This window comes from Siphateles boraxobius, unplaced genomic scaffold (assembly GCF_051911475.1).
Source record: "Siphateles boraxobius isolate OS27281-9 unplaced genomic scaffold, OSU_SipBor_1 66, whole genome shotgun sequence".
NCBI classification, from domain to species: Eukaryota; Metazoa; Chordata; class Actinopteri; order Cypriniformes; family Leuciscidae; genus Siphateles; species Siphateles boraxobius.
Genome location: NW_027509193.1, coordinates 19,438,382 through 19,465,634, shown reverse-complemented (window position 1 = coordinate 19,465,634; position 27,253 = coordinate 19,438,382). Strand labels below are relative to the sequence as shown.

General features: G+C 37.8%; 1 protein-coding gene across 3 annotated transcripts; it reads left to right on the top strand.

The window, feature by feature from the left end:
• The first annotated feature begins 4,906 nt into the window (after positions 1 to 4,906).
• Positions 4,907 to 24,271, top strand: brsk1b (BR serine/threonine kinase 1b). 3 transcript variants are annotated; one of them, XM_077212784.1, is made up of 20 exons: positions 4,907 to 5,426; positions 5,970 to 6,264; positions 7,648 to 7,742; positions 8,123 to 8,208; positions 8,366 to 8,506; positions 9,167 to 9,283; positions 9,362 to 9,395; positions 9,514 to 9,582; positions 9,785 to 9,931; positions 11,611 to 11,642; positions 12,313 to 12,477; positions 13,238 to 13,335; positions 14,752 to 14,902; positions 15,868 to 15,928; positions 16,723 to 17,008; positions 17,113 to 17,161; positions 21,273 to 21,396; positions 21,519 to 21,732; positions 21,814 to 21,903; positions 22,853 to 24,271. In XM_077212784.1, exons 2-20 carry the CDS (start codon positions 6,177 to 6,179, stop codon positions 23,068 to 23,070), a joined length of 2,265 nt encoding a protein of 754 aa, XP_077068899.1. In that variant the 5' UTR covers positions 4,907 to 5,426; positions 5,970 to 6,176; the 3' UTR covers positions 23,071 to 24,271. The 3 variants fall into 3 exon arrangements, with proteins under 3 accessions (XP_077068899.1, XP_077068900.1, XP_077068898.1); XM_077212783.1 differs by having other exon boundaries at positions 5,296 to 5,426; positions 16,402 to 17,008; XM_077212785.1 differs by lacking the exon at positions 8,123 to 8,208 and having other exon boundaries at positions 5,184 to 6,264; positions 16,402 to 17,008.
• Positions 24,272 to 27,253: the final 2,982 nt, after the last annotated feature.

Genomic DNA, 27,253 nt, shown 5'->3' with positions numbered 1-27,253 from the left:
ACAGTGTATGATTTATATTAAAATTATAGTTACAGAATAGAACATCAGTATGAACTTTTAACATTCAATTTAAAACAATTTAATTGCACAAATTTGCAAAATGCTACAATTTGTTTATTGTGAAATAGCTCAAACATATATTTGTCTTCTGTTAATCATGGTTTGAATCACTGATCTATAATGACAATATAATAGATTAGTGGTTTGAATGCATTGTTGGCAGTGTGTGAACGCTCTCTGTGATTGATTGGTTCTGATGAAGCATTTGCGTGTTCAGTTCAGATCATGGTTCAGATAAGCAGGGAAGTGGTTCTACGACACAATTATTCACTAACATAGGTTATTCATCCAATTCAATGCATACTGTACGCATTAGATTTCTTGTCAAATAAACAAAATCACTGGTAAAAAAACACTGAAGTATCGATATTTTTATTTGAGTATCGATATTTTCGATTCTCGACGTCAGTATCGATACTTCGTATCGATCCGCCCATCACTGGGCTTGAGCACGTTTAAAAGGCAAAGGTTTACGACACTTGATCTCAAGAGTCAAGACTCCGTGGCCGTCGCTATGGAAACAAAGACGCTAAAATGCAATCACGTGCAAATGAGCTTCTCTACTAATTTTTGTGCAATTGATTTCTTAATATTTGCAATAGTATTCTACTTCACACTCCTTATGTTAAGCTATGTGTAGGCCTACAAAATGTAAAATCGCGATTTCATTTTACCTTGATATGATCTTGTATTTTACTGGACTGGTGGCAACCATACTTACTTTGGTAAGAGGAAGCTTACTTTCCCAGGTGCACCTTTACATTGTAAAATCCAACAGTTGTTCTACTTAATGTCTTAAATGTAAGCTGTGGGGTCGCTATTCGTCTATAAAATGTATAGGCTACTCAGAAAACCCATGTTAAGATTAGCCTAATTGATTTGTTTGTCAAGAAAAGAAAAGAAGAAGAAGAAAAAAAGAGTTTTTGAGGCAGGCACCGGCGGGGCAAACTCCCGCCTTAAATCTTATATCTTAATCTCATGTCTTCCACTTCTACAGTTATTTTTTCTGGTTGCATTCACTCATTTCCTAAAGTCGTCTTGAGTGTTGAATTGTCAATATAGGCTACAACTGAAAAAAACGAGAGAACACCACATAAGCTGACTTCATAAACTGATGTTGATTTTTCTAAAATGTTTTGTTCAGCATTATGGCTGTTCCCTTTGGTTGGGCACTTGGAACTTTGTTTGCTTGTAATTCTCTTCTTATTGATGCAGCAATTCAACAAGAAATCAGTTATTTTAGGTTCCAAAGAATAAGTAGTTAAGTTATTAATTTTAACAATAACTATTTTATCTCCTGTTTTTGTTGTGCTACACTGTCATAGATCTGTAAAAAAAACTGATACAAGACAGCAAATCACATTTTAAAACAAACAATTGTTTCATTTATTCATGCCGCAATGCATTCTGGCATTAATTCTGAGTAGCTAAGTCAATAGTAAATCCAGTGGCGTAGGTTTGATTTTGAAATTGGTGGGGACGGGGACAACAATATATAAATATATTTTAAGTTTTGATCGAAAGTATTGCTAGGGATATCTATCAGTGTCACTGGATATTGGTAGGGACACGTCCCTAGCATCCCTACTAAATTCTACGCCCCTGAGTAAATCTAAAGTAAATTATCAAGTAGGCTACACAAGTTTCCTACGTTCCATGCGGTCTCAGCTTGTAACAACAGTGGGCGCGTCTTCCGGTTCGAAGTAAACAAGCGAGACGTGACACTCGTTCATTCATTCAACAGTTGACAGTCATTCAAGATGTAACGTTAGCGATCCAAACTTGCTAACGATGTGGGAATATAACCTCAACGAAATTAAAAGGGGCGAAATAGCAGTAATTTAGGCTATAGGGATGGGGATTCGATTACATTTTCTTAAGCCTGGTTCACACGGGACGATTTTAAAATTGTCGGCCGATTTTACAAACCTGAGAGACCCCACACACGGCGATAAAAAATCACGGGTCTAACAGTTTTGGTCGTACCAGTTTTGGTGCGCAGCCACACGACAAGATGAACACATCACACACGAACCGATTTGACTCCCGAGCATTCCCAGGTCAGACGGAAAATCTCGCAAAATCCCTCGAGATCAAATGTGACTTCAGAGTAAACAATCATGGCGGAAGAAGAGGATGCAGTGGCGATAGTTTGTAGTTTGTTTTTAACCGAATCCATCTCCGACGTCCACGGACTTTCTGGTGCGCCATGCCGCAGGCTGTTTTGATTTTGTTTCCCGGTGCTTCCTCTGCGCCTCGTCACCTCGCTTTCTGATTGGCTACACGCCACAGTACACAGGCTGCGTGCTCGTTTATCCCCGGGGGAAACCACAGGAGAAATCGGGGCAAAATAATCCAACATGTTGGATATCCCCGATTTGAGATCGGAGCGGTCCCGACGTCCTTCCCGAGCAGACGAGAGCACTCTTCCGAGCAGACGTGAGCACCACACATGGCAGGAATATCTGATCAGATTATTTTACGATAATCGGAGCATCCTCAAGATTGTCGTAAGGGGTAAATCGGGAGCTAAAATCGGCCTAATTATCCTGCCATGTGAACCAGGCTTTAGTCGATCGTCGGGAGAATTAACGATAAACTAACGTTATAGGCTAAATATGAGGGAAATACACATGCCACATACAAAATCTTAAATTTTTAGGTGGCAATTTTTTTGCTGTAATTCTGTGAAATGTGTGAATTAGCCTACACTGCGCAAACCTACTACCCACTGGATGAAGAAGGGTTGGCTCTCCACAGAAAAAAAAAAAGTCTATTTATTTTATTTTTCGTGTTCGCATTTATGAGGAAAAAAACAATGTTACGGGCGTGACAGTTCCCTGAAAGCGTTAGCCTACTAAAAGACTGCTTTAAAACTTTTAAAGACCTCAAACAGAAAGCACTAAACCTTTCTTTAAAGTTAATTTTGTTTTGTATTCATTGTATCTTCATTTTAATCAATGTTTCATCAACAAATTACCTGGATTTAATAAATAATAAGTAAATATAGCAGACAATAATATCACCACATGGAGGCGCCGGCGCCTGAACTGCAGCTCGTCTCATAAATGAACCGAAACTCAGCATAGTCTACTTGCCTTACAGACCTGAGAAATATATATATATATTATCTACAGAACGCTTGAAATGTCTTAAACGGAACAATTCAAAACGAAAGAAAACTATGTAATCCGTATGAATGTGCATTTTTCTCCGGCGCGTTCACTACTGTGAAGATCGCGAGTCAGCATCGACACAGAAAACACTTGTTTATTAATAAATAGCCTAATTAAAATGTATCATTGCTATATTTTACATATTCATAATCATTACTTTTGCCGGTTCTTTGTGACAGCTTTTAGGTGTTTTATTGGCAGCGCCACCCTTACATGTTACATGAACACGTCTGCATTAGCACCGAAAACATGGAGATGTTTATCTAATGGGATAATTCTAGGCTACAATAAAATTGGCCACTGAATTAGCACAAGTTGTCCATGAGCTCCGTAACGGCATCTCTCATAAAGGTTTGCGACTTAGTTCAAATAGTAAATGATCCGAAAAAAAGAGAAAACACCTAGCCTCTTCGCTAAATAGCACACAAAATACCAATGGTATGCTACTTCTGACGCCTGACCGGAAGTTGCACCCACTTTATTTTTTTACAGTAGCGCTCCCCGGAAACAGGTGGATACAATTATTTTTTAGTTACTAGAATGCTTGTGTAAGTGAACTATACTAAATTGTCAGTAGCCTACAACATAGGCTACTATTCCAGTTTTTAAGGCAATTCCCTGCTTTCTACGAATGTCCTACATTCGTTTTCCATTTTAAAGTCGACATGAACCCCAAAAAACAATAGCTACACATAGAGGAGGAGTGAGAACAGAGATATTTTCGGTTGTGAAGCTGCTAGGTAAGAAGGTGTGCCGTTGCTTGGAGGACAGGCAGAAATAACTTTACAAAACTTTGTAAAGCATGTAGGAAGGTTACTGAATATGTTTGACCTTGAGAAGATTTATGTAAGGGAAACTAGTGCTAAGTGAGTTGAATGTCCAGGTGAATTCAGCAGTAATCACTTGCTGATCTCAATCACATAACACAGTCTATCTAGAAACCCTGAATCTATAGTCAGAAGACGTGACTACTTTCAAATGTGCACCCTTGAACTGACACAAGATGCAATATATATTCAGTTTCATAGCCTTCAATATTTATAAATATCTTAAATAAGATATCAAAAGAGCTAGACCAATGCAACAGGCAGTATCTAGGAGGACTACGATACTTTTCGCTATGACAAATGTGTCTGGGTAAGATTAAGAAATAAAACCTAACATACATGCGCATTAGAAGGCTGGGAGATTGAGCACGCCCTATGTCTTTGTCTCTACTGCCACCTTGTGTTCACACCTTAAACGGCAGGGATGGAGCTTTAATTTCAGCCATTAAAAAAGTAGTTTTATTGGAGAACATACAGTTTCTTAATCTTGCTTGCTTAAACCTGGCATTTTGTATGGATTATGTTTGGATAATTATGTTTGGATATGAGAGTCTGCTGTAAATATAACAAGGTTAATAACTAGCCTACCCTGCATATTCCCGTAAGGCTGTAGTTATGTAGTATTATGTAGGCTGTAGTATTATGACAATAAATGGATTGAAAACATTATCTAGCCTATCAAAAAAAAAAAAACTGACAGATGTGTCTAATGACAATAAAGTACGGAATGGGTTCAATAATGTGAGGGACGTGCTCTTGGGCGGAAATGGGGTGGGGGTTTAGTATGACGAGCATATTCGATGTGAATCGCGAAAGGGAGGGGACGCAAGCAGCGCAGAACCCGGATGCTGATGCTGCTCGTGTCGGATGGGGAAAAGGAATACTGGGAGAGTGAGAGCTAGAAAACAGAGAAAGGCCAAACTGACAGAGGGACTGATATCCTTGCGGTCACCAGGCAAGCGACGCGAACGGATTAAAGCCAGGCGGTTTCAAGAGACTGTAACGCAAACTCGAGAGAATGAGTCCGCGCGCGGTAGCCGAGGCGACGGGAGGAGAGCGAGAGAAGAAGATGCTGTGAGATGCACATAGCCAGCGCGAGCGGGAGGGAGGGGGAGAGGAGGCTCCTACGCTAGTTAAAGATGCTTGTTTTTAGACCAGGAATGTGTTCCGTACGCATAAAGCAAGGGATTTCTGCGCAAACCCTATAGTTTACTATAGCGCAATGTACACTTGACACGCGCACTGTGGATTAATAGGCGGATTCATGTGACGGAAGACACTGAGGCTTTCTTTCGCGAAAGGGTGGCTGTTTTCTCCCATATTTCCGGATGTGAGGCCTGGAAGAGACCGTAGTTTATATCAGGCACGGGACGCTCATCCTTCACATCTATACTTTGATTCAAATAAGACGAAACACTTTGTGGAGTCGTTGACAAAAGAAGGAGGCACTAAATATTTGACAGAATAAAACGTGTAAGGTGTCACAAACCTTATGTGCGGCTCTTTCGCATGATAGATGTGGCCAAGTTTTTAATAAATAGGTCACTTACAGTTTGGCATTAACGGGCTACATAGATATATATTTTTAAAGATAAAATACCGACGAAAATAAATAGATGACTGAACCAGGCTATCTAATATTCCCGTTAGGCTATCTTTATCTGACTTCAATATTCATAATAATTTCACTGGTACTCACAGCGATTAGCTTATCTGATGTGGTCATATAGTGTTAGCCCATATACTGAGAGATTTAATCGTGTTCCCTCATCATTCTTCCATCAGACACCATAGGCCTTGCAAATCGCAATAACTGTTGTAATTTGGCAAATAGGCTCGGCTGGTCGCGCACCCACTGTTTATTTTTGATATTTTCAAACGGAACATGTTATCGATCGATTTCCAGGAACTTTAAGGAGACGCCAGGCAGATGTTTGGGAGTAGGCCACGGCACTGACATCACGCCTCAGCATCCCGGTGTCATCATCGCTCACCGTCTGTGATGTCTGTACGGCGGAGTTATTACGTGAGCAGGACAGGCACCAGTGGATACATTGTGAAAATACACTGATTTACCCCTTTATATTGTGACACGAAATCGCTGTCGAACGAAATGTCCAGTAAGGAGTTGTCGGGGAGTCAGGCAGCTCAGTATGTCGGGCCCTACCGACTGGAAAAGACGCTGGGGAAGGGCCAGACAGGTAAGAGCGTTTCCTGTTTGGGATAGGCTATTAGTACTCAGTTAATGCATTGGAATACATTCTGCTCTACTTCGCGCGTCTCATTCAAGAATTAATCTATTGAAAGTTAGATTCTGCAATAAGCAAAGCAGTTAATGCGTTTGCAGGGTTATTTCAGCTGATGAAATGAAACGAGGCACGGAAGCAAGTTTTTTAGGCGTTTTTTTGTCATGTGCCAGTAATTCATCTGAACAGTTTAAAAACCTGAATGTGATTGTAAGCTTTTTTTCTCATTTATTTATTAAAACTCCAGTTATTTATTTAAGCTAATTTTAGCTAACTATATTAATTTTTCCAATTATTCCAGTTACTATTATTGTAGTATGGCTTGGCTAATTACTAATTACTGTTAATTTACATTTAGTTCTACTATCCTATTAGAGACAAATATATTCTTAATTACTTGGAACAAATCGCACATTTTTGCAATTAATTGCTATGGGAATATGTAGGTCAGATATTCTGTTCACTTCTGACTAATATGTAGGCTATTTCCATTGTATTCAACTGTTCGATAGATTCTAGTACTTACTAGTTACTAATCCAGTAGTTAGAAGTATATTTATTCTAGTAGTTTTACTAGTGTAAAAACAGTCCAAATTGTTGTGTGCCATTTTTTTCTCACTAGCTAGAATTACTTTTTTTATTCTGATGTAGGTAATGACTAGTCATCTTACTTAAGTTCAATTAAACAAGTAACAACTGGAATACATACCACTGTTATATAAACAGACACTTGTGTCTAATCATTAAGAAAACTTGAATTGATAACTTATAATGAATTTGTAACAAATTGCAATTTGTTACCAGTAACAAATATAGGCCTATGTATTGTATACTAGTATAAAAAGTTAATAGTAAAACGGAAAATGATTTCAGTCACTCACTAGTCATGCAAACCTGGATACTAGTTAGTTTTGAGGAATAACAATGGCTTGATCTGTTCTGAATTCAAAGGCCACAGAGATCCTGTTTGTCAGTACATTGTGAATTGAATGTGAATGTGCGCAAGAGTGAGGGATATAGATCTATGCATTAAGATTTTTGGCAAGTAAAAGAGGGTGTCCCATAAATGATTTATGTGTTTGCGTATATGAACAGTATGTACTGGTGTTTTTAGGATATCAATAGTGTTTTTGATAGTACCACATTTTTTTAGGTTTAATAAGAATTTGTAGGTGAGTGTTGTGTTGATTATATGAAATTGTGCAGTGTGCCGTCTGAATTTTGTTGCTGTTATATATGCTGCCGTCTTTTCTGTTTCTGAATTCTCAACTGGATTTTAATGTTGTCCACTTTTGGAATGCATCTAATGAAGAATGACCATCTGTGTTCTTCTTGCAGGTCTGGTGAAGTTAGGAGTTCACTGTATCACAGGACAGAAGGTGGCCATAAAAATAGTTAACAGAGAAAAGCTATCGGAGTCTGTTCTTATGAAAGTAAGTTTTGCATACAAAGAATGTACAAAAATGGAAAAATCTAAAAGTTCTAGTTTTTCCAAGTATTCTCATGCTTATGCAGCCTTTTCCTGTTTACGATTGCTCTTCAATAACACAGAAGCTGCATAACTCCAACTGCTTTATTGACCACAGTTTGTGCTGCATCTGCCCTAATGTTCTGTGCTAAATGCAAGACTCTCCCTGTTCAGTCATTTTTGTCCATGTCTACTGTGTATTGTCAGAATATATTGTTAATATATTGACTATTAGTTCACACCTAATTTAGAGTGATCATCTTGCTTGGTCTTTTCCTACATTAAAGTGGCTCCTTTCTCTATTCAACTCTCATTCAATTCCCCTCACTCTCCCCGTTTCTGCAGGTGGAGAGAGAGATAGCTATTCTTAAACTAATAGAGCACCCTCATGTCCTAAAACTGTATGATGTGTACGAGAATAACAAATATCTGTAAGTACTGCTCTGTTTCTCTACACATCTGAAGCATGCCTTGTCTTGTCTTGTCTTGTCTAAGCTTACATCCTGCATTCTGTGAAGGTGTGCTTGTGTGGACAATTTCATGTGCATATATCTCTGTGCATGTGTTTCATAAATGTCTATCTCTCAGGTATCTAGTGCTGGAACATGTGTCTGGTGGGGAGCTATTTGACTACCTGGTAAAGAAAGGCAGATTGACCCCTAAAGAAGCTCGAAAGTTCTTCAGACAAATCATATCTGCTCTAGACTTCTGTCACAGTCACTCTATATGGTAAATGTCTCTTTATTTTGTATTTAATGAGCTGCATGCACAAGTTCCTTTATAGGCATATGTTTTCATAATATTTTTGCTTAATCAGCATTCTGTAGCAAGTGTTGCGACTTTAAGACAACAAGGTTGTGTGTTGAGATGAGAACTTGTGGCCAAGTGAAGTAGACTAAATTTCCATATATGTGTGTGCCAGTTTGTATATACACATACATTAGAGTACATAAACTACTGTTCAAAAATTGGAGTCAGTGCTTTCCCCCCCCCCTTATAATCAGCAAGGATGCATTAAATTCATCAAAAGTGACAGTAATGACATTTATAATGTTACAAAAGATTTCTATTTCAATTAATCCTGAAAAAAATGCCTTTCGGTTTCCACAAAAATATTAAGTAGCACAACTGTTTTCAACACTGATAATAAGGAAAAAAATGCTTTTTGATCAAATAAATCATCATAGAATGATTTCTGAAGGATCATTCATGTGACACTGAAGACTGGAGTAATGATGCTGAAAATTCAGCTTTGTCATCACAGGAATAATATTTTAAATTTTAATTATAATATATATATTTTTAAATTGAATCATTTTCTTCAATATTACTGTTTTGACCAAGTAAAAAAAATACACTACAATGCTTGTCATTAACTTTATTTACTAGCCACAGAGATCTTAAACCTGAAAACCTCCTGCTGGATGAGAAGAATAATATCAGGATTGCGGACTTTGGCATGGCCTCCCTACAGGTTGGGGACAGCCTGTTGGAGACCAGCTGTGGGTCAGTAGTTTTTGTTTATGTGCTTTTAATTCTGTGCTATTGAAAATGAAGTATTAATGCAGTATTATGTATCTGCAGATCACCCCATTATGCATGTCCTGAGGTCATCAGGGTAAGGACAATGCTCTTAAAGCATAAGCACCATATATTTTAATGTATAAGTCTCATAGATTCAAATCTAACAAAACAGCCAGTGCTTATTTGTACTTAGTGTTCTTTTTTATTTACAGGGAGAGAAATACGATGGACGTCGGGCAGATGTATGGAGCTGTGGGGTTATTCTCTTTGCTCTGTTGGTGGTAAGAATCTTGCTCCATCTTATATTTGTAATTTTTGATATTTCTCCGGTTTTTAATACCTTCTTTACCGGTCCTTAGCAACTTATCAAAAATGTTAGTGGTCAAGGAAATAAGCCTTTTATAAGTAAAACAAGTGTCTCAAAATTGCTTGCTCTCGGTTGCTCTCAGAATTGTGTGTGAAATGTAACATCTCACCTCACAGGGAGCTTTGCCCTTTGACCATGATAACCTGCGACAGCTGTTGGAGAAGGTGAAGAGTGGAGTATTTCACATGCCTCACTTCATTCCTCCAGACTGCCAGGCTCTCCTCCGTGGCATGATTGAGGTCAACCCTGAGAAACGTCTCACGGTATAGAACATACACACAGTGCACCTCTTTTTATATACACTTATAGTGTATAATATATATTCACTTCCATTAAAAAGTTTGGGGGTCGGTATAAAACTGCATATATTTGATAAAAAATACAGTAAAAATAGTAATATTGGGATAAATTTATATTTTTCTATATTTTCTATTTTAATATATTTTAAAATTTAATTTATTTACGTGGTGGCAAAGCTGAATTTTCAGCATCACACACACTACGGCATCATTACTCCAGTCTTCAGTGTCACACATCATTTTAATATGATTTAAAATGTGCAGCACAGTGGCTCGCCTCATAGCAAGAAAGTCCGCGGTTCAAGCCCCGACTGAGCCAGGAGTCCTTGTCAGTCCGTGTCAGCGTGGGTTTCTGCCGGTTTCCCCCACACTGTCCAAAGACATGCATGTTAAAGGGATAGTTAATCCAAAAATGAAAATTAGCCCATGATTTACTCACCCTGAAGCCATCCTAGGTGTATATGACATTATTCTCATGGACGAATACAATCGGAGTCATATTAAAAAATGTCCTGGCTCTTCCAAGGTTTATAATGGGAGTCAATGGGTATATTTTTATCCAAGCGCATCCATCCATCCAACGACTCTGGCTGGTTAATAAAGGCCTTCTGAAGTGAAGCCATGTGTTCGTGTAAGAAAAATATCCATATTTAAAACTTTTTCGACTAAAATAACTAGCTTACGGCAGACGGCCTACGCAAGTCGACCTACGCCAAAAGAGTAACACTTGATGATGTATGGCGTAGGATGTAGGAGTAGTGTAAGCTTTGACACCTCACGCAGTTGAAACAAATAGGACTGGTCAACAAACTCAAGCTCTTCCGACACTTCTCTTTAAAAATTGTTGTTTTAGACTTATAATTCGTGACTAGGGTTTTGTTTTTCTTTATCCTCTGCGCTTCCGCGTTCGTCATTATGTTGTGCGTCAAGTTCAAGTGTTACTCTTTCACTGTAAATCGATGCGTACAGCCGCCTACTGGAAGCTATTTATTTTAGTCAATAAAGTTTTAAATATGTATATTTTTCTCACATGAACGCTTCACTTCAGAAGGCCTTTATTATCTGCCAGAGTCGTGTCGAGCACTTTTATCATAAATGGATGCGCTTTGATGGACTTCCGAAAACATATACCCATTGACTCATTAAGGCTTGCCCATTAAGGCTTGGATGAGCCAGGACATTTATTTTAGATAACTCCGATTGTATTTATCTGAAAGAAGAATGTCAGTTACACCTAGGATGACTAAAGATGGCTAATTTTCATTTTTGGGTGAAATATCCCTTTGAATATCCCAATTGAATATGCCAAATCGGCCATAGTGTGTGTGAATGTGAGTGTGCGTTTGGAAGGGCATCCGGCATAAAACCTGTGCCGATGAAGCAAACTAGAGGACCATCCAAATGAGCGGGACTTACACTAGGAAAATATATATCAATGTTGAAAACAGTTGTGCTGCTTTATATTTTTGTACAGACCGTGATACATATTTGTCAGGATGAATTGAAAGTGAACAGTATTTATTTAAAATAGAAATCATTTATAACATTATAAATGATCAATTTAATGCATCCTTGCAGAATAAAAGTTACTTAGTGTACTGCCAAGGCATATTTATGATATTTCTTGTTTTTTCTTTTCTCAGTTGGAAGAAATACAAAAGCACCCTTGGTATCAGTAAGTATCACGTGAGCTATCTTGAATAGTTTACAAAAGAACATTCTGTCGTCTTTTACACAGCATTTGCTGTATTTTTACATCGAATGCAAATGGAAAATTTGAAAAATCATAGAACAGAAGATGCAAAAAAGTTCTACGGAGGTATAGAGTCCGTATCTCGGTTTTCTTTGGATGCGGGGTAGTTCAACTTGCAAAAATCGGATGAGGCCAAGGAACTCGAGAATTTATAAAAAAAATATAAAAAGCCTTTATTTATTTACGGCTATAACATTCAAATCAAAATCTTTGAGCAGATTTTGTTCACACATCAACAGTTGCGTGACAAACAATTGTATGTTTGTCAAGCTCCACAATGTTCTGTGTAACATTGAATTTTTGGTATTGACCTCAATTTTGTGTCAAAAACCTTAAATCATTAAACATCATAGGTTCTCAAATGTCTCGTGATAAAACGTCATTGCCATATTTAGAAGCAGAAATAACATCTTATATTTGGGTCTGCTCATATGCTGTCATATGTTTGAAGATATGGAGTATAGTGCACAAGTCATAAGAAGCTTTGTTCAGGTCTTTTCTTTGTCTGCAAAAATTCTTCTGTGTTCCACAGAACTATTCCAATAAAATCAGATTTTCTTTTTTTGTGTTGTTGTGTGTCTTTCTGTCTCAGAGGGGGCAGGAATGAGCCGTGTCCAGAGCAGCCACCCCCGAGGCGTGTGTGTGTGAAGAGGATTCTGTCTCTAACAGATCTGGACCCTGATGTTCTGGAGAGCATGCATTCCCTGGGCTGTTTCAGAGACCGTGTCAAGCTCACCAGAGACCTGCAGTGTGAAGAGTGAGTCTGAACTTATGTGTGTGTGCTCAAGACATTTCAGAAAAGAATCCGCTTGTTATGGCGTGACGTAAGGAATGCTGTTTCTGGGTCCAAGCCTCTACTCATTTCACTTGAGAATACTATCTCAAGATCCATTTATTAGCACTATTTATTCATATTAGACATTTCAGCTATGCATTTAAAAACATACGGTGTACACTGCAGTCTCCGTGCTCACGGCGTCCTGGACTCAAATATTTTAATGATTTATAAAATGTGAATCACTCTCTGGCCATCTGGGATTTCGGTATTTAGATAAAGGTTAGGATCATGATTTTCTCTGTGGTATTACATCACATTGTGAGTGTATTTTAGCACCGTTTGTTGTTTTCTTTTGGTATCTGATGACGGTGACGCGTCAGACAAAACTAGTGGATAGTGACAATCATAACATTTTAAACAAGATCAAACTGACCTTAAAGTCACTTATGGATTATTGCATTGTTTATTATAAATGATTTATCCCTGCACATCATTATTTTTTTTAGTGCATGTGGAACCGCCCTACATTTTGTTCTTGTATGATAAGCTATTTCACTTGGATATATGTCACAATAAGGATTCATGGCGACTTTAAAGGAATAGCTCACTAAAAAATAATTTACTCATTCCAATCCTGGATGACTTACTTTCTTCTGTGAAAGAAGATATTTTAAAGAATCATTTTGTTGATACAATGAACATAATTTGGGTCCTCTGACTTGCATCTCTCCTTTCCCAGAGAAAACCAGGAGAAGTTGATCTATTACCTTCTGTTGGACAGAAAGGAGCGCTACCCTAGTTATGAAGATGAACATCTTCCCCCCAGAAATGATATTGGTGAGTGAATTTTTGGAGTTCAGGTTTGTATGTGTTGCTGTCACGTCCACAGGTAGTCATTGAACACCATGAGAACAGCTGGTAACCTAGAAAGCATGCTGGTGCTTTGTGCCTGAAAGTAAGCCAGTTTCATTTATGGGATCTAAGGCAAAACGTGATTTGTGTTGACTTGTTCCCCCAAATAAAAAGATTTCAAGGTGGAGAATCATCATCATTAAGAGCTTGACAGGGGAGTCAGAACATATGGTTGTTTCAGGGCAGTGTTGTAGGTGGGAGAACAGGTGGTGCAGGTCGGATCAGAACGGGTCTTTCCTAATGTTTACTGAGCAAAAGTTGTCAATCTGGAATCGATGCTGACATGATTTTTCACATTTACCATATACTGGCATAACGTTTGTTTATAAAGAGGTTTATTATTTTAAAGGAATGTTTCTCCCTTATAGGGCTGCACACTTATTTGAAATAAGTTTGAAATAATCTAAATAAAAGTAAGTTGTTTATAAGATGCACTGAGAACAGCGTCAGCGGTAGATCAACTTTTTTTTCATGTAAACGTAAACATGACAAGTAAACTAAATATATATATATATTACTATTCAAAAATTACCATTGCAATATAAAATGAAAAGCTATTAATAATAGTGATGTATTATTATTATTTACATTAATTGGGACCAAAAAAAAAGTAAATGTAAAGTGAAATGAGACTTTGAGATGCTGAAAAAAGATTTGAGTTCCCTTTAAGTTTTTGGTACAATGTGAAGTAGTTATTTTGATGAGTATACCCAATTGTGTAACTATTTCTGTTGGCAGCAGAGCAGAGTCCGAACACAAATTTAAAAAGTAATTCACTTGTGATTTTAAATATTTTTTTCTTTTTGCCTCAATATCTAAGTTGCAGCCAATTGTACGATGTTCCGTGTTTTTATATAGCAGTTGTCAAATTGTTTGCAGCAAGGAGAGCTGAGAGGCAGGATTTTTACTAAAAAAACAAAATAATAGATATGCAGGAGCACCGTATCAACGCAGGAGAACAAAATAAATCATGCAGATCTACTGCCTGACTAATAATACCTTATTGTCCATCATCTCATGCCATGACTTGTCTCTCATATAGGCCATGTTGTATGCAGATACTATTTACCCTGTTGCTTAGAAGCTCTGTCTCTCATCAACACACTGAAAAGGACTTCTTTTTCAGCTTCTATGCTTATTTCCCTCCTAACACTGTAATACAGATGCTTTCTGCTGCATTGCAGTTGTATATTTTATATATATTTATATATACAAACAAACAAACCTTAGATTCCATCTTGGATATAGTAAGGTTTGTAATGTGACTTGTTGATGAAGTGTACACAGTAGATGTTTGTGTTACAGTGGGTGTTGTGTGTGTTGTTGTGGTTGTGTGATCAGATCCTCCCCGTAAGCGGGTGGACTCGCCCATGCTGACCCGCCATGGGCGCTGTCGGCCGGAGAGAAAGAGTCTGGAGGTACTGAGTGTAACAGATCAGGGCTCTCCAACACCTCCCCGCAGAGCACTGGATACCTCTGCACATAGCCAGAGGTACGTGCAAACTGTTTAAGATAACTTTGTATAAACCTTCCTCTGAAAGTCAAGCTTGATGTGCCCCCCACAAGCATCCTCTGTACAATTTCAAGTGCCTTCCAAAAAATGTGCTGGTAAAGCCTTAAGGGATGAACTCACAAATGAGTTGCTCCACTTTTGAGTATGATATTTTAATGAAAATTTGTGTATTTTTCAGTAATCAAGCACAATCCAGTATAAATATGCTGAAATAGTTAAATTAAGTATTTAAATTAAGTTCCTCTACTGTTATTTTTTCAAAACTAATATGCATAATTTCTTTGTAAATTAGGCTCATTATAGATGGCACCTTATTTCGTAATTTAATTTAAAAGATACCTGTGTAAATGTTGTATTGATCAGTGATAATGGCAACAGTAAAGGGATTTTTTCACTGTACGCTGTAGGTGCAATTTTTTCTTACAATCTTATATTTTCTTCCATGGTGTTTTTGACCACAAAAGCTAAATGCTGGTTGTGAATCAATTAATCTCTGATTGGTCTATGAGACATGGCCTCCGTGAAAAAAATCTTTTATGTTGTCATCCCCTTCCGGTTGCTGGCCACGTCTCTCATGTGCCCTCATTATAATGTCGTAATAAGGAGTTCCCAGCACATGAATGACCAAGCGAAGTAATGGGAAATGGGAAACTTACATATCTAGATGATACCCGAGTTGCTGAATTTTGATGTTGGAAGGGGTATGTTGATTTCAACATGGTGAACTGAAAACAAAACATTAATTTATAATATAGATAATATCATATAAACCACAATATATAAATAGAGATCACTGAGTGGATGCAAGCCTGTTGTGAATGGTGTAAAGTTAATCCTTCTTTTCACAGACTTTTATTGACACTAGAAATGCGTATATCTAAGTAAATAAACACATCCATGAACATAAAGGGATGTGTAACTGATATGTCCTGGTGTTCTGACAGGTCTCGATCAGTTAGCGGAGCTTCAACCGGCCTCTCATCCAGTCCCCTCAGCAGTCCTCGAGTAAGTTACTCCACGCTTGTTGCCCATACTGATATTGGATTAGAAGTTACATTCATCTATGCCGTGCTCAATTTACAATGATAAAAAGTATTGTGCTTGTTGTTGTTATTGTGGTATGAATAGTAAAGCTGAATTGGTCTTTTTATGTTCATCTACCTCATACTGTCCTCATACTGGAGTCATTATTCACACCAAAGACATGCACACACTCACACAAATATATTTAGCTTGTATTATTAACCTGCATTTTGCACATTAATTAATGTCCTAACATTGATTTACTAATTTATACTAGATTTCACATGCTTTTCAAAGTGCTATGCATCATTTTCCTAACTCTTCTCAGTTGAATTCTAATGTTAATAATAATCATATACCATAGCTTTCATTAACGCTCATGACCATTGCTGTGTCCATCTCTCCATTCCTCTTTCCCTCTCCATCCTTCTATCCTTTCTCTTCCTACCTGTCAGAGCCCAGTTTTCACTTTCAGCCAAACTGAAGTCACCTCTGCTTCCACTGCCCAGTCTAAAGACCCCAAAGCAGGAAGTTCCACCGCACCCCGGGCGTCCCAACGCGTGCCTGAACAAAAAACCCAGACCCTACCCTCAAAAGCAGCGTCTGACCGTCCCCACCTGCAGTCTATGAAGTCCCTCCCCCTGCAGACTCCTCCGTCTCCTTCGCCTTCCCCCTCTCCGCTCCTGTCCCCCATCCCTCGCTTCTTCTTCCCTGCTCCTTCTGTCCTGAAGTCTGTCACTAAGACCATCTATCCTAACTCTGCCCATGTGTCGCAGGTCACCCCGCAGGGCTCCCCTCTCCCCACCCCTCTGGGGACCCCTGTGCACCATCCCCAGCACCCCCCACCCACCCCGCCCTCCTCCTCCTCCTCTTCTTCCTCCTCACGAGCTGAAGGGGGTGGCGGTGGTGTGGGTGGTGGTTCCCTGTCCCTAACCCCGCCCTCCAGTCCTGGGGGAAGTGGTGGAATGGCTGCCAGTAGTTCAGCCCACTGGAGGACACGCCTCAACTCCTTTAAGAACAACCTACTAGGATCGCCACGGTTCCACCGCCGAAGGCTACAGGGTGAGAGAAGCGTCAACCAACATCTTATAATTGTTAATCAATCAAACATCATTGACAGTCAAACATCACTGTACATTTTTTGATTTTCATGTTTGTTTCAATAGTTCCTACATCAGAAGACATGTCCAGTTTAACTCCAGAGTCCAGTCCAGAGTGAGTATTTAGAGGAATAAATAAATACATTTTCCTTTAGTTGTACAGGCATTGGTGGATATGGTTCATGTTAATTTCCTGTATTTTTACCTAAGATTATATTTGCCATTATGTAACAGTAAATTGTTAACTAAAACTATTAAAAATGGTTTTCATTCATTGAAATTAAGCAGAAAAAAAAACATTAGCTGAAAAACTTAAAAATTGGAGATGTTGCCTTAGCAACTATCTGAAAAAATATTTTTTTTGAAGTACTAAAATTACTAAAACTGAAAAAAAATAAACAGCTAAAGTTAAATAGACTGAAAATAACATAATTCAGAATATTAATAAATACTATAACAATACATAAGTAACACTGTACATCGCAATGTTGTGATTCTCAAATTCACTTGAAAAATTTAAAATGACTTATTTTAGTTTTTTGTTTAATTTTACAATTATTACACTAAATAGAATTTTAATATCTTTATTTTTAATCAGTTGAATTTTGACAATGAATTTTAATATAATATCTTTAATTCAAAGGTGGAGTTTTAATTTTGTGGCAGACGGGGTTTAATAATAAATAATAATAAAGGAATTAAATAATTAAAGGATTAAAAGTGTTGAACTGACCCTCATTTGTGTTAGCCTGGCTCCGCCCTCCTACGCACTTCCGCTCAATTTCATTTTCCTTCAGTACTACGTCTGGGATTGCGCTGTAGACTTTGGTTTTCTCCGATCCATTTTTTACCGGGCCAATCAGCGAACAGAGGGAGTGGCTGAGAACGATGACGTTGATGTCGACTCGTGCGTTATTTTGAGTTGTAGTTCAAAATAAGAAAGATGCGAGCGGAGCCATTCGGTCCGTTGTGGCAACGCTGCCGAATATCAAGAAGTTAAAGCCGGAGCAAGAACAATCTTTGCTTAGTTTTGTGTTTATGGCCATCCTCCCACGGGGTTCGGGAAAAGACATATGTCACGACCAAACGTCAGCGATTGGTTATGGCAGATAGATTGACTCTGGGCAGATCCAATAGTTTTAGACTTCAATAGAATACCCGCCTACAAGGAAGTTAACGCTTGTCAATGGAGCAGTGCCAGACTCTCTGTACAAATGAAATGTACGAGAGTCTGGTAGAACCAGGCTACATTTGTGAAGCAGTCCCGTGTAAAATGATTTACGCGAATATATAACATTTTAATGAATTTATCCGTCACATTTTCTTCATAAATGAAATTCAACTACGGTGTCCTCATTGGCTCAGATGCGGGTAGTCTATGGAGACTCTTATGTTTGTTAGTAGATTCAATAACAGAACATTTGTAATGTTGTTTTGGCGCAGACATTGTATATCTCCAGCTGCTACAGTGAGGAAACAGAAATGGCGGACTGCTGTGGCTCACTCAGGGCGGTATCTATGCTAACAGCCAGTCACCAGCTGTCATGGGCGGGGCTTCCCCCTACTCTTATGTAAATCTGGAACCACTCTGTTGGAGAGACTGTTTATGATTTATGGGGATTATAAAAATTGGGTGGATTTTTACCATTGTAGGCACTGTGGACACAAATCTGTTCAAACACCTTATAAAAGTGAATTTTGCATAATAGATCCCCTTTAAGGGAATAAACAAATAAGGATTGCAAAAGAAGTTAATTGTAGTTATGAAGTAATCAATTTAAACTATTTGCAAATAATATTTTATTTTAAAATATGCACAAAATCACTCTTATTCGTATGTCTAATATGTCGAAAGCGCAAACATTTCTTGTCTCGTCACACTCAGTTATGAATTACATAAATCCTAAATCACTTATTTTCAATTCAAAATGGTTAAATTTCATGAAAAGTTGAGTAGTTTGCATCACTAGATAGTCTAGATTTCTATCGTAGAACAGTTGTCTAATACTTCTACTTAAATCTTTCCATGAAGTCGCGTTGCGTTGTGACTGTGGCAGTAAGACCCGCTTTCTTTGATATGATGGCCATCTCGATCATTTTAACATTGACTAACGCTGGTAGACAGCAGAGGCAGAGCATAAAAATGTAACTTTTATAACTTTTTGTCATCCTACCCACAACAAGCTGTACTTATTCTACTCGAAAATGACAAGATATGAATTCTATGATTTTTTTAAAGGGCACCTATTATTCAAAATTCACTTTTACATGGTGTTTAAACATAAATGTGTGTTGGCAGTATGTGAGCAAAACCACCCTAGAATGATAAAAATCCAAGATTCTGCTCAGTGTGACGTAGAATTGAGCAAGCCCCACCGACGTGGTTTGATTGACACTGTGGTTTTGGCTTAGACCCCGCCCTCGGTGATCTGTTCACCATCCTCCATTGTTTCAATGACAGCCGGTGTTCTGACGTTTTGTGCTGCCTTGTCGAAAATGTTTCCTAAGAAACATAACTGTTCTGTTGTGGGATGTAATAATGTTCATAGTAGTTTTCACTTACTTCCGACATCAGAGCCACTGAAAACGCAGTGGATGGATTTTATTTAGGAAGGAAAGGCGCCACTTAAACTTCCAAAATACATTTATGTTTGCGCGAATCATTTTCTGACAGACTGTTTTGTGAACGAGGGTCAATTCAAAGCAGGCCTTGCTTCAAAGTTAATCCTCAAGTGTGGATCGTTACCTACTGTTCGTGATCCAACGTCACCTCCAGTAGAAGTGTATTTTATGATTTTTGAGCAAATAGTCATTTCAGTCGATGTCAGCCAATTCAACAACAAATGCGTCTAAAGTTGTTGTCGTCGTCGTAGAATGTCTGTGTATTACTTTAAACCTTTTTTTAAAAGGTCTGTGTAATAATTTGAAAAAAAATTTGTATAGTGTGTAACCACACGTTTATAAATTTATTTTATTAAATTTAAAGATTTAAAGATATTGTATTAAAAACTGTGTATGTTTTCTGTAAAGACAAGAATTCAAAATTACTGTTTCATCCGTCTTGTAACCTTCCATACAACAAATAGCGTCAGACAGTTTTATGTCACGTATTATTTTTTGCAACAATTACAAATGTAAATAAATTAATACCTGTTCTATCTCCCTGCAGCATATATTTTCTTGTTCTGTAGCCATCTTCTCACATTTGTCACATAAGCAACTGTACGACAAGTTATGTAAACATGACGCAACATGTCCCTCGCATAAATGTAATTTCGTTTGTACGTAGCAAACGTTATCACAGTATTTGTGTTTGTAGTTTCAAAAATTTGCGCCAACGTTATCACAGTTTGTGTGTGTCTGTGTGTGTGTTGCACATCCATAATTGCAAAGGGGATGCGATTACAACTCTATATCTACATACATGTATCAAATAACCATTCTGAGACATCCTGGTCAATTCTCATTTGTGTTTCTTCTGCCGGAGTCTCTTCAACATCTGGGTCTGATTCCGGTTCAAACATGTACGGCTGAATGCCATACAAAACAGCGAGTCTGTCATTCTCAGCCATTCTGCTTCTACCGACTGTTTATTGCCATAGGTTGGCAAGTTACACCCTCATCCAAAGGCTGGGCGGGGATATGCAGCTCATTTACATTTAAGGTGGTACACACCAAAACAGCTCTTTTTAAAACAGGCCCCAAAAAAGACATTTTCAAATGGTTATAAATTAATTGTGGGGTATTTTGTGCTGAAACTTCACAAATACATTCTGGGGACACCCGAGACCAATATTACATCTTGTAAAAAGGGTCATAATAGGTGCCCTTTAAATGTTTTATTCATAGCTCAGACAAAATCGTTGGCTTTGGTCTGGGATTGGCTCTAAATCTACATGTTCTGTTTACCATAACTTCAATGATGATTCAGAAACAACCAACTCCTATGATTCAGTATGTTTGTTGTGAAGCCTTTTCAGCATATGTGGATGCTTTTCCCTGAGCATGTATAATTCTAGGAATGAAGACAGACAAGACTTATGGTGACAGTATTATTTGTGCACTTGCAGAATTAGCTTCTGTATTTTCAAAGATAACACTGCCAAATAACGAAATCCATTAATGATGCTATAAAGTCTCTAATGTGTATTCTGTGTACAATGAGAGCCATGTAACAGTAGCAATTATGTGTATTTATCTGTATATTTTTGTATCTTTTGCTATAGGCTAGCAAAGAAGTCGTGGTTTGGAAATTTCATCAGTCTGGAGAGGGAAGAGCAAATTTTTGTGGTGATCAGAGACAAACCACTAAGCTCAATCAAGGCCGACATTGTCCATGCCTTTCTATCAGTTAGTATCTTTTTAGGATTTTAGTCCCCCCCCCCCCCCCCCCCCCCCTTTCTCTTCAGATCAGCTTTGTTCATTCTTTTTTGAAGATTCAAACTTTGATGTACGTCTCTGTTCTCCTCTAGATTCCCTCCCTGAGTCACAGTGTCATCTCTCAGACAAGTTTCCGGGCGGAGTACAAGTCCTCTGGAGGTCCGTCTGTCTTCCAGAAGCCTGTCAAATTTCAGGTTGACATCGCTTTCTCTGAAGGAGAGAGAGAACGAGAGAGGGAGAAAGAGAGAGAAAGGGAGGGTAGGAGGGAGACTGGCATCTACAGCGTCACCTTCACCCTATTATCAGGTATTTAAAAAGACGAGAGAGCCTGTGTCATGTGTCTGCATGAGCTGTCATTTCTACAAATGTGATAATATTGTTTTGCAGGTCCTAGTCGCAGGTTTAAAAGAGTGGTAGAGACTATTCAAGCTCAGCTTCTCAGTACACATGACCAGCCCTCTGTGCAGGCGCTTTCAGGTGAATGTACCACACCTACACCTCCATCTAAAAACATGCACTCATTCACAAAACATTAAGGGGCAGTTTCACAGTTATCCTGTTCCTGTTATCTCTGTAAAGCTACTTTGAAACAATCTGTATTGTAAAAAGCATTATATAATATATATATATATATATATATATATATATATATATATATATATATATATATATATATATATATATGTGACTTGACTTGACTTGACACAGACAGGGATTAGACCTTTGTTCAATTAGGACATTTAAGTAGCTTTATAAACATGCCTTCGAAAAAAAACATTACTGGTGTGCATCTTCACTGACAGTGCAAGTTACTTTAAGTTAAAACAGCTCAAACATGCATTTTAGTCTGGGACTAGCTTAAGCCTTGTCTTTGAAACCGGGGGAACATGTATACATTAATTTATTTTGATTCATTTTTACTTCAGGTTTTTTTCCATTTCATTTTATTAAATTTTTTGTATTTTAAAGTGCATCAGTTTGTACTCAATCAGTGCTAGTTTCAGTTTATTTTTTATTTTATTTTATTGTCATATTTTATTGGAGTCAAAGTTAATGTGCTGATGTTACATTATGATGAAAATGATGATATGGAGAGTGTAGCAGATCGTATAAACAGCTTTACTTTATTAAAATAGTGAAGTAAAGTGAAGTTACTTCCAACAAAGTAAAAGAGTGACATCCAACACAAAACCAAAAGTAAACAATTTGCTCGAAACAGCCAAAACTTGCCAAAGTTAATTTAATATTTTATTTTATTTGAAATTATATCAGTGAAATGTGAAACTTTTGATAATACACCATGTATCAAAATCTGAAACTAAAATGAATTAAATTAGTTAATTAACTTTTATGTGTATTTGAATGAACAAAAATGTTTTCAACAACTAGCACACTCCCAACCTGATGTTTTATTTTCTTCTCCCAGATGAGAAAAATGGGCTTTCGTCTCGCCCACCCAGCACACCGACCCGTCAGAACTCTAATCGCTCCGAGGGCGGAGGTGATCGTGGTGAGCGGGCAGAACGCAGCGATCGAGGAGAAGGGAGCAGTATTGGCGGTAGTGCGAGTGTTCTACAAAGGAAGGGGTCTGGCAAGGATAAAACTCGCCTCCTTTCCTCAAATGGGACCCAGTCTCAGCCCTAAGTGAACTAATCAGACATACTATTGAGTGGGTGGGGACAAACCACTCCTTTGATTCCCCCCAGACACGACTCCCTCAAAGTCCATCTGCACAGTACACAACAACAGGTATACTCAGCCCTGATTTTCACATCACTTGCAGAAACTCTGGGATCCAACTGCGACACAACAGTCAGGAGTCTATCCACATGGAAGTGTTCTTAAATGCAAATATACATCTGAAGAACAAAGAAATTACAAGGATTTGAAAAGTGAAAACGACATGTATCGCTGAATATAAACCCTAGCTACAAATTATTTTGTACACTACAAACAAGGAGTTTGACATCAATGGTCATATCAAGTGATCTTATGGCAACAAACTATACAAACCGAGGAACAAGAACCAAGTGGGACAGGAAAGAATGTCTCCCAAACTTATCATCATCATCATAATCATCATCATCATTATCATAAGCAAAATCGAGCTGCTTGAGGTAGATAAAAGCAAACAGAACAGGAAAAAAGTGGGAAGTTCTTAATTCGTCTTACCACTTGGAGCACAAAAAAGGATTTCTAAAACACTGTGTAAAGAAAAGAGTAGGATTTTTTATTTTATTTTATTTTTTAGAATGAGAATCTAAATTTTGTAACCCAAAATGCTACTATAGTCCTATGTGACTACAGCTTTATGAGCTGAGGGCGGATTATGCCTTTAGTGAGATGTTGAAGAGATAGGCTATGTTAAACACTGATCCTTGTAGATCCTGAACTCTGTGATATGTTGTAGATCCAAAAATCAGTCAGTGTCAGATATGCAGTGGAGAGCTGCCCACTGGAAGCTGCTGTTGGAAACTGTAAAGATTGGGCTGTTGTACGTCATTGTTCTCAGTTCTCAGAGTATCTCATATTCACCCCACTCACTAAGCAGGGCACAGAGGGATGAGCAGGCATCTAGATTTCCTATGATATGTTCACACAGAGACCGAAAAAGAGGAACGAAATAGCCACAGTCACTCTCTTGTGTCATAAAAAGAGACAGCATGAAGAAACATGTTAAAGCCTTTACCATCTTCTCATGTGATGCCTAGTTGAACTTCCATAAGTGGAAGTCCAAAAAAGTCATTTTTTTTGTTTCCTTTTTTATATTTATATTATATTTTTGAGCTGAGATGTGAAATGTTTCCATAAAAAAATGAAAAAAGTGAATGTCAAAAAACAAAAATAGAAATATTTACATTTATTTATTTATTTATTTTAATTTTTATTTATTTATTATTGTTTATTTTTTATTTATTTATTTATTTCTGTATTTATTTATTAATTAGTGTTCAGGCTGGTCAAGTTAAAATGACGAGAGGAAAAATTAGCAATTTCGAAAATGGCAAGTAAAACTTCCTATTTGTATTTGTTGTATGCTGCAAATGTCCTTTCAAAAACCATTTCAACTGCCTAATTTTCTCCATCTCATTTTCATTTCATTTTGAATAAAAAAAAGAAGCAAACTCACAAAGGAGTAAACTGGAGAACAACAACCGAGCAATGACTCCATGCCTTGGATGTCTCCCACGGGGAAAAGATTTCAAAACCCCTTAAGGATGTACGACGTAAAGACTGAAGTGAACCTTATGGAAGCAGAGGAACAAAATAGAGGGAACAAGAAAGAGGCCCTCTCTGTTGCTCTCTTTTCGAATGTTACCCAGACAAGAGCCCAAAGTTTCGGACTCGTTCGTACCGGGCCAGCCCTTTGTACGAAATGCGAGCAGTATTTTGTCTTTTTTCACACATGCGCGCACACACACACACACACACACACACACACACACACACACACACACACACACACACACACACACACACACACACACACACACACACACACACACACACACACACACACACACACACAGACACAGACACAGACACACACACACACACAGACACAAGAAGACTCTCTTCTCAAAACTGACTATATGAAACAAAATGAATGATAACTGGACTTTGAAACTGGAATGCACTGTCCTAAAAAGAGAATTGTATTTAAACAAATAGTTCCCCTTTCCACGCCCACCCACGGGAATCAGTGAAGTGCTCTCTTATGTGCAGACTCAGAAATCAGAGGGGCTTTTTTTTTTTTTAGCTCATTACGTTTGTGAATGAGGGGAACCTGATCCTGAAGACCCTCTTAAAAGCTTTTTCTTCAATGAGCCTCTGCCCTGAAGCCCAGAATCTGACCGTTATGCTCCTCTCTCTCTCTCTCTCTCTCTCTCTCTCTCTCTCTCTCTCTCTCTCTCTCTCTCTCTCTCTCTCTCTCTCTCCCCCTCCCCCCCTCCCCCAGCCTCTCATCCACTCTTTTCCTGACGCAAGGAGCACTAAATGTAAAGCAAGGTTTTTCTCTGGTCCTCCCTCTGCTACCATGCTGTGTAGTCATCAAGTCATCAAGCAACTCCATGAATTGATTTTGAATAGCACATTAAAATATCACTACTGTTGAATGTTTAGGAGCATTGTTCATTAGATATAATAAGGGGTATGTTCTTATTTTAGTACACTCCAAATGCCTTAAATCCACATATACAAAACTGTCAGCATGTGCGCTCTCAAACATGCCCAGTCACTTTCAGAGGCAGAGGAAATGCCAGAGCAAAACCCTGAAGATGTTCTATGTTCAATTCTGTTAGTTCTCAGGCAGGGTAAGTCTGGGAGTGTGCAAATACAGACTGTCTGGACACCAGCTCTGAGTGAATGTGAAACACACTCCAAACACTTTCTCTGTGTTCATGACACTCTCCTGCTCTATATGTATGTCCCTTCCTCTTCCCCACATTATGCACTGAATGATATTCTGTTTTTGTTACTCGCCTCACACATACAGCACACATATCACATTTCATATGTATTGTTAGTCTTCACTTATTTACCATACATTATATACCTCATCATGGTCCTGTCCCCAAATCATAGAATTATACTTTAGATCATCCCTTCCATCTTCTCTCATTATATACATATGTCCTGCCTGCCCCCAATGTATGCTCACCCCCCCCCCATCTCTGTTCATTGTAAACAGAAAATATTACTCGTATCGTCATTCTTTATCCATTCTATATTCACCTGAGGATTATTGATTATCTTTGTCGTCATAACTGAATACTCCTCTTAAGATTGTAAAGCTGTACTCTTTCTTCCCCATTGCGCACAGTAGGAAAAAAATTCATAAGACATGCAAGTCATTAAATTGGAGTGAAAAAATAATGACAAGAAAATAAATGTCTGTGTTATAATTTAAAAAATGAAAGTGCACTATTATTGCCTGTGATAAATAACAATAAACAATACAAAAAATATTCTGAGCCTTTGTTTTCTTTTGTTTGTTGTGCAACTTGCTTTATATTTCAAAGAAGAAACAGCACTGCATTGAAATACAAAGAACATAAAATGAAAAGAAAAGGTAAAAATACAAATAGTTAAACGACGGACACATTTTATAAAAGGAGATATGAAAAATGATCCCAATGAGAATGCATCTAATTGTATTATTTTATCAATACAATTAGATGCATTCTCTTTGGGATAATTTTTCATAATCTCCTTTTATAAAATGTGTCCGTCGTTTACCTATTTGTATTTTTAAATTAAACAAAGATTCTACCTCGGGTTTACAGAAGTTGGAAGCATCGGCAAAAGTAGTATTTTGGGAGCAAATTGGATATTATTTAGTATCTGAAGATTTATATATAGATCTTGTGTTTGAAATGCAGTTTTTTTTGCCGAGCATGGTTGCTCGTTTCCAGTGAATAGCCTAGGCTACTGTCAAAAAATTGTTCTGGTAAAATTTACATCTTGGGAATGTGTGAATTATATCATGCAGTCTAACTATATTATGTTACGCATTATGTTTATTATTATTAAAAAATAATAATCATGAAGGCAAACACTTTCCAATTAACGTTTTTGGCTTTATTTTCTCATTAAAGCTAAGTGCTTTAAATAAGTGCACATAACTTGGAGAAAAAGCGTTGATGATGACAGAGTTAAAAGTCTTTGCTGGGAGAGGAAAATCATACCAAGTTATACATTCTTCATGCTCAAGTATACTGCCATTGTTTTTATTATTATTTTTTTTATTAAATAATAACGATACAAATAGTAAGAACAAGCGCCATTTATGAGACTACCATCTGCCGCGTGATGTCATCGCGTATGT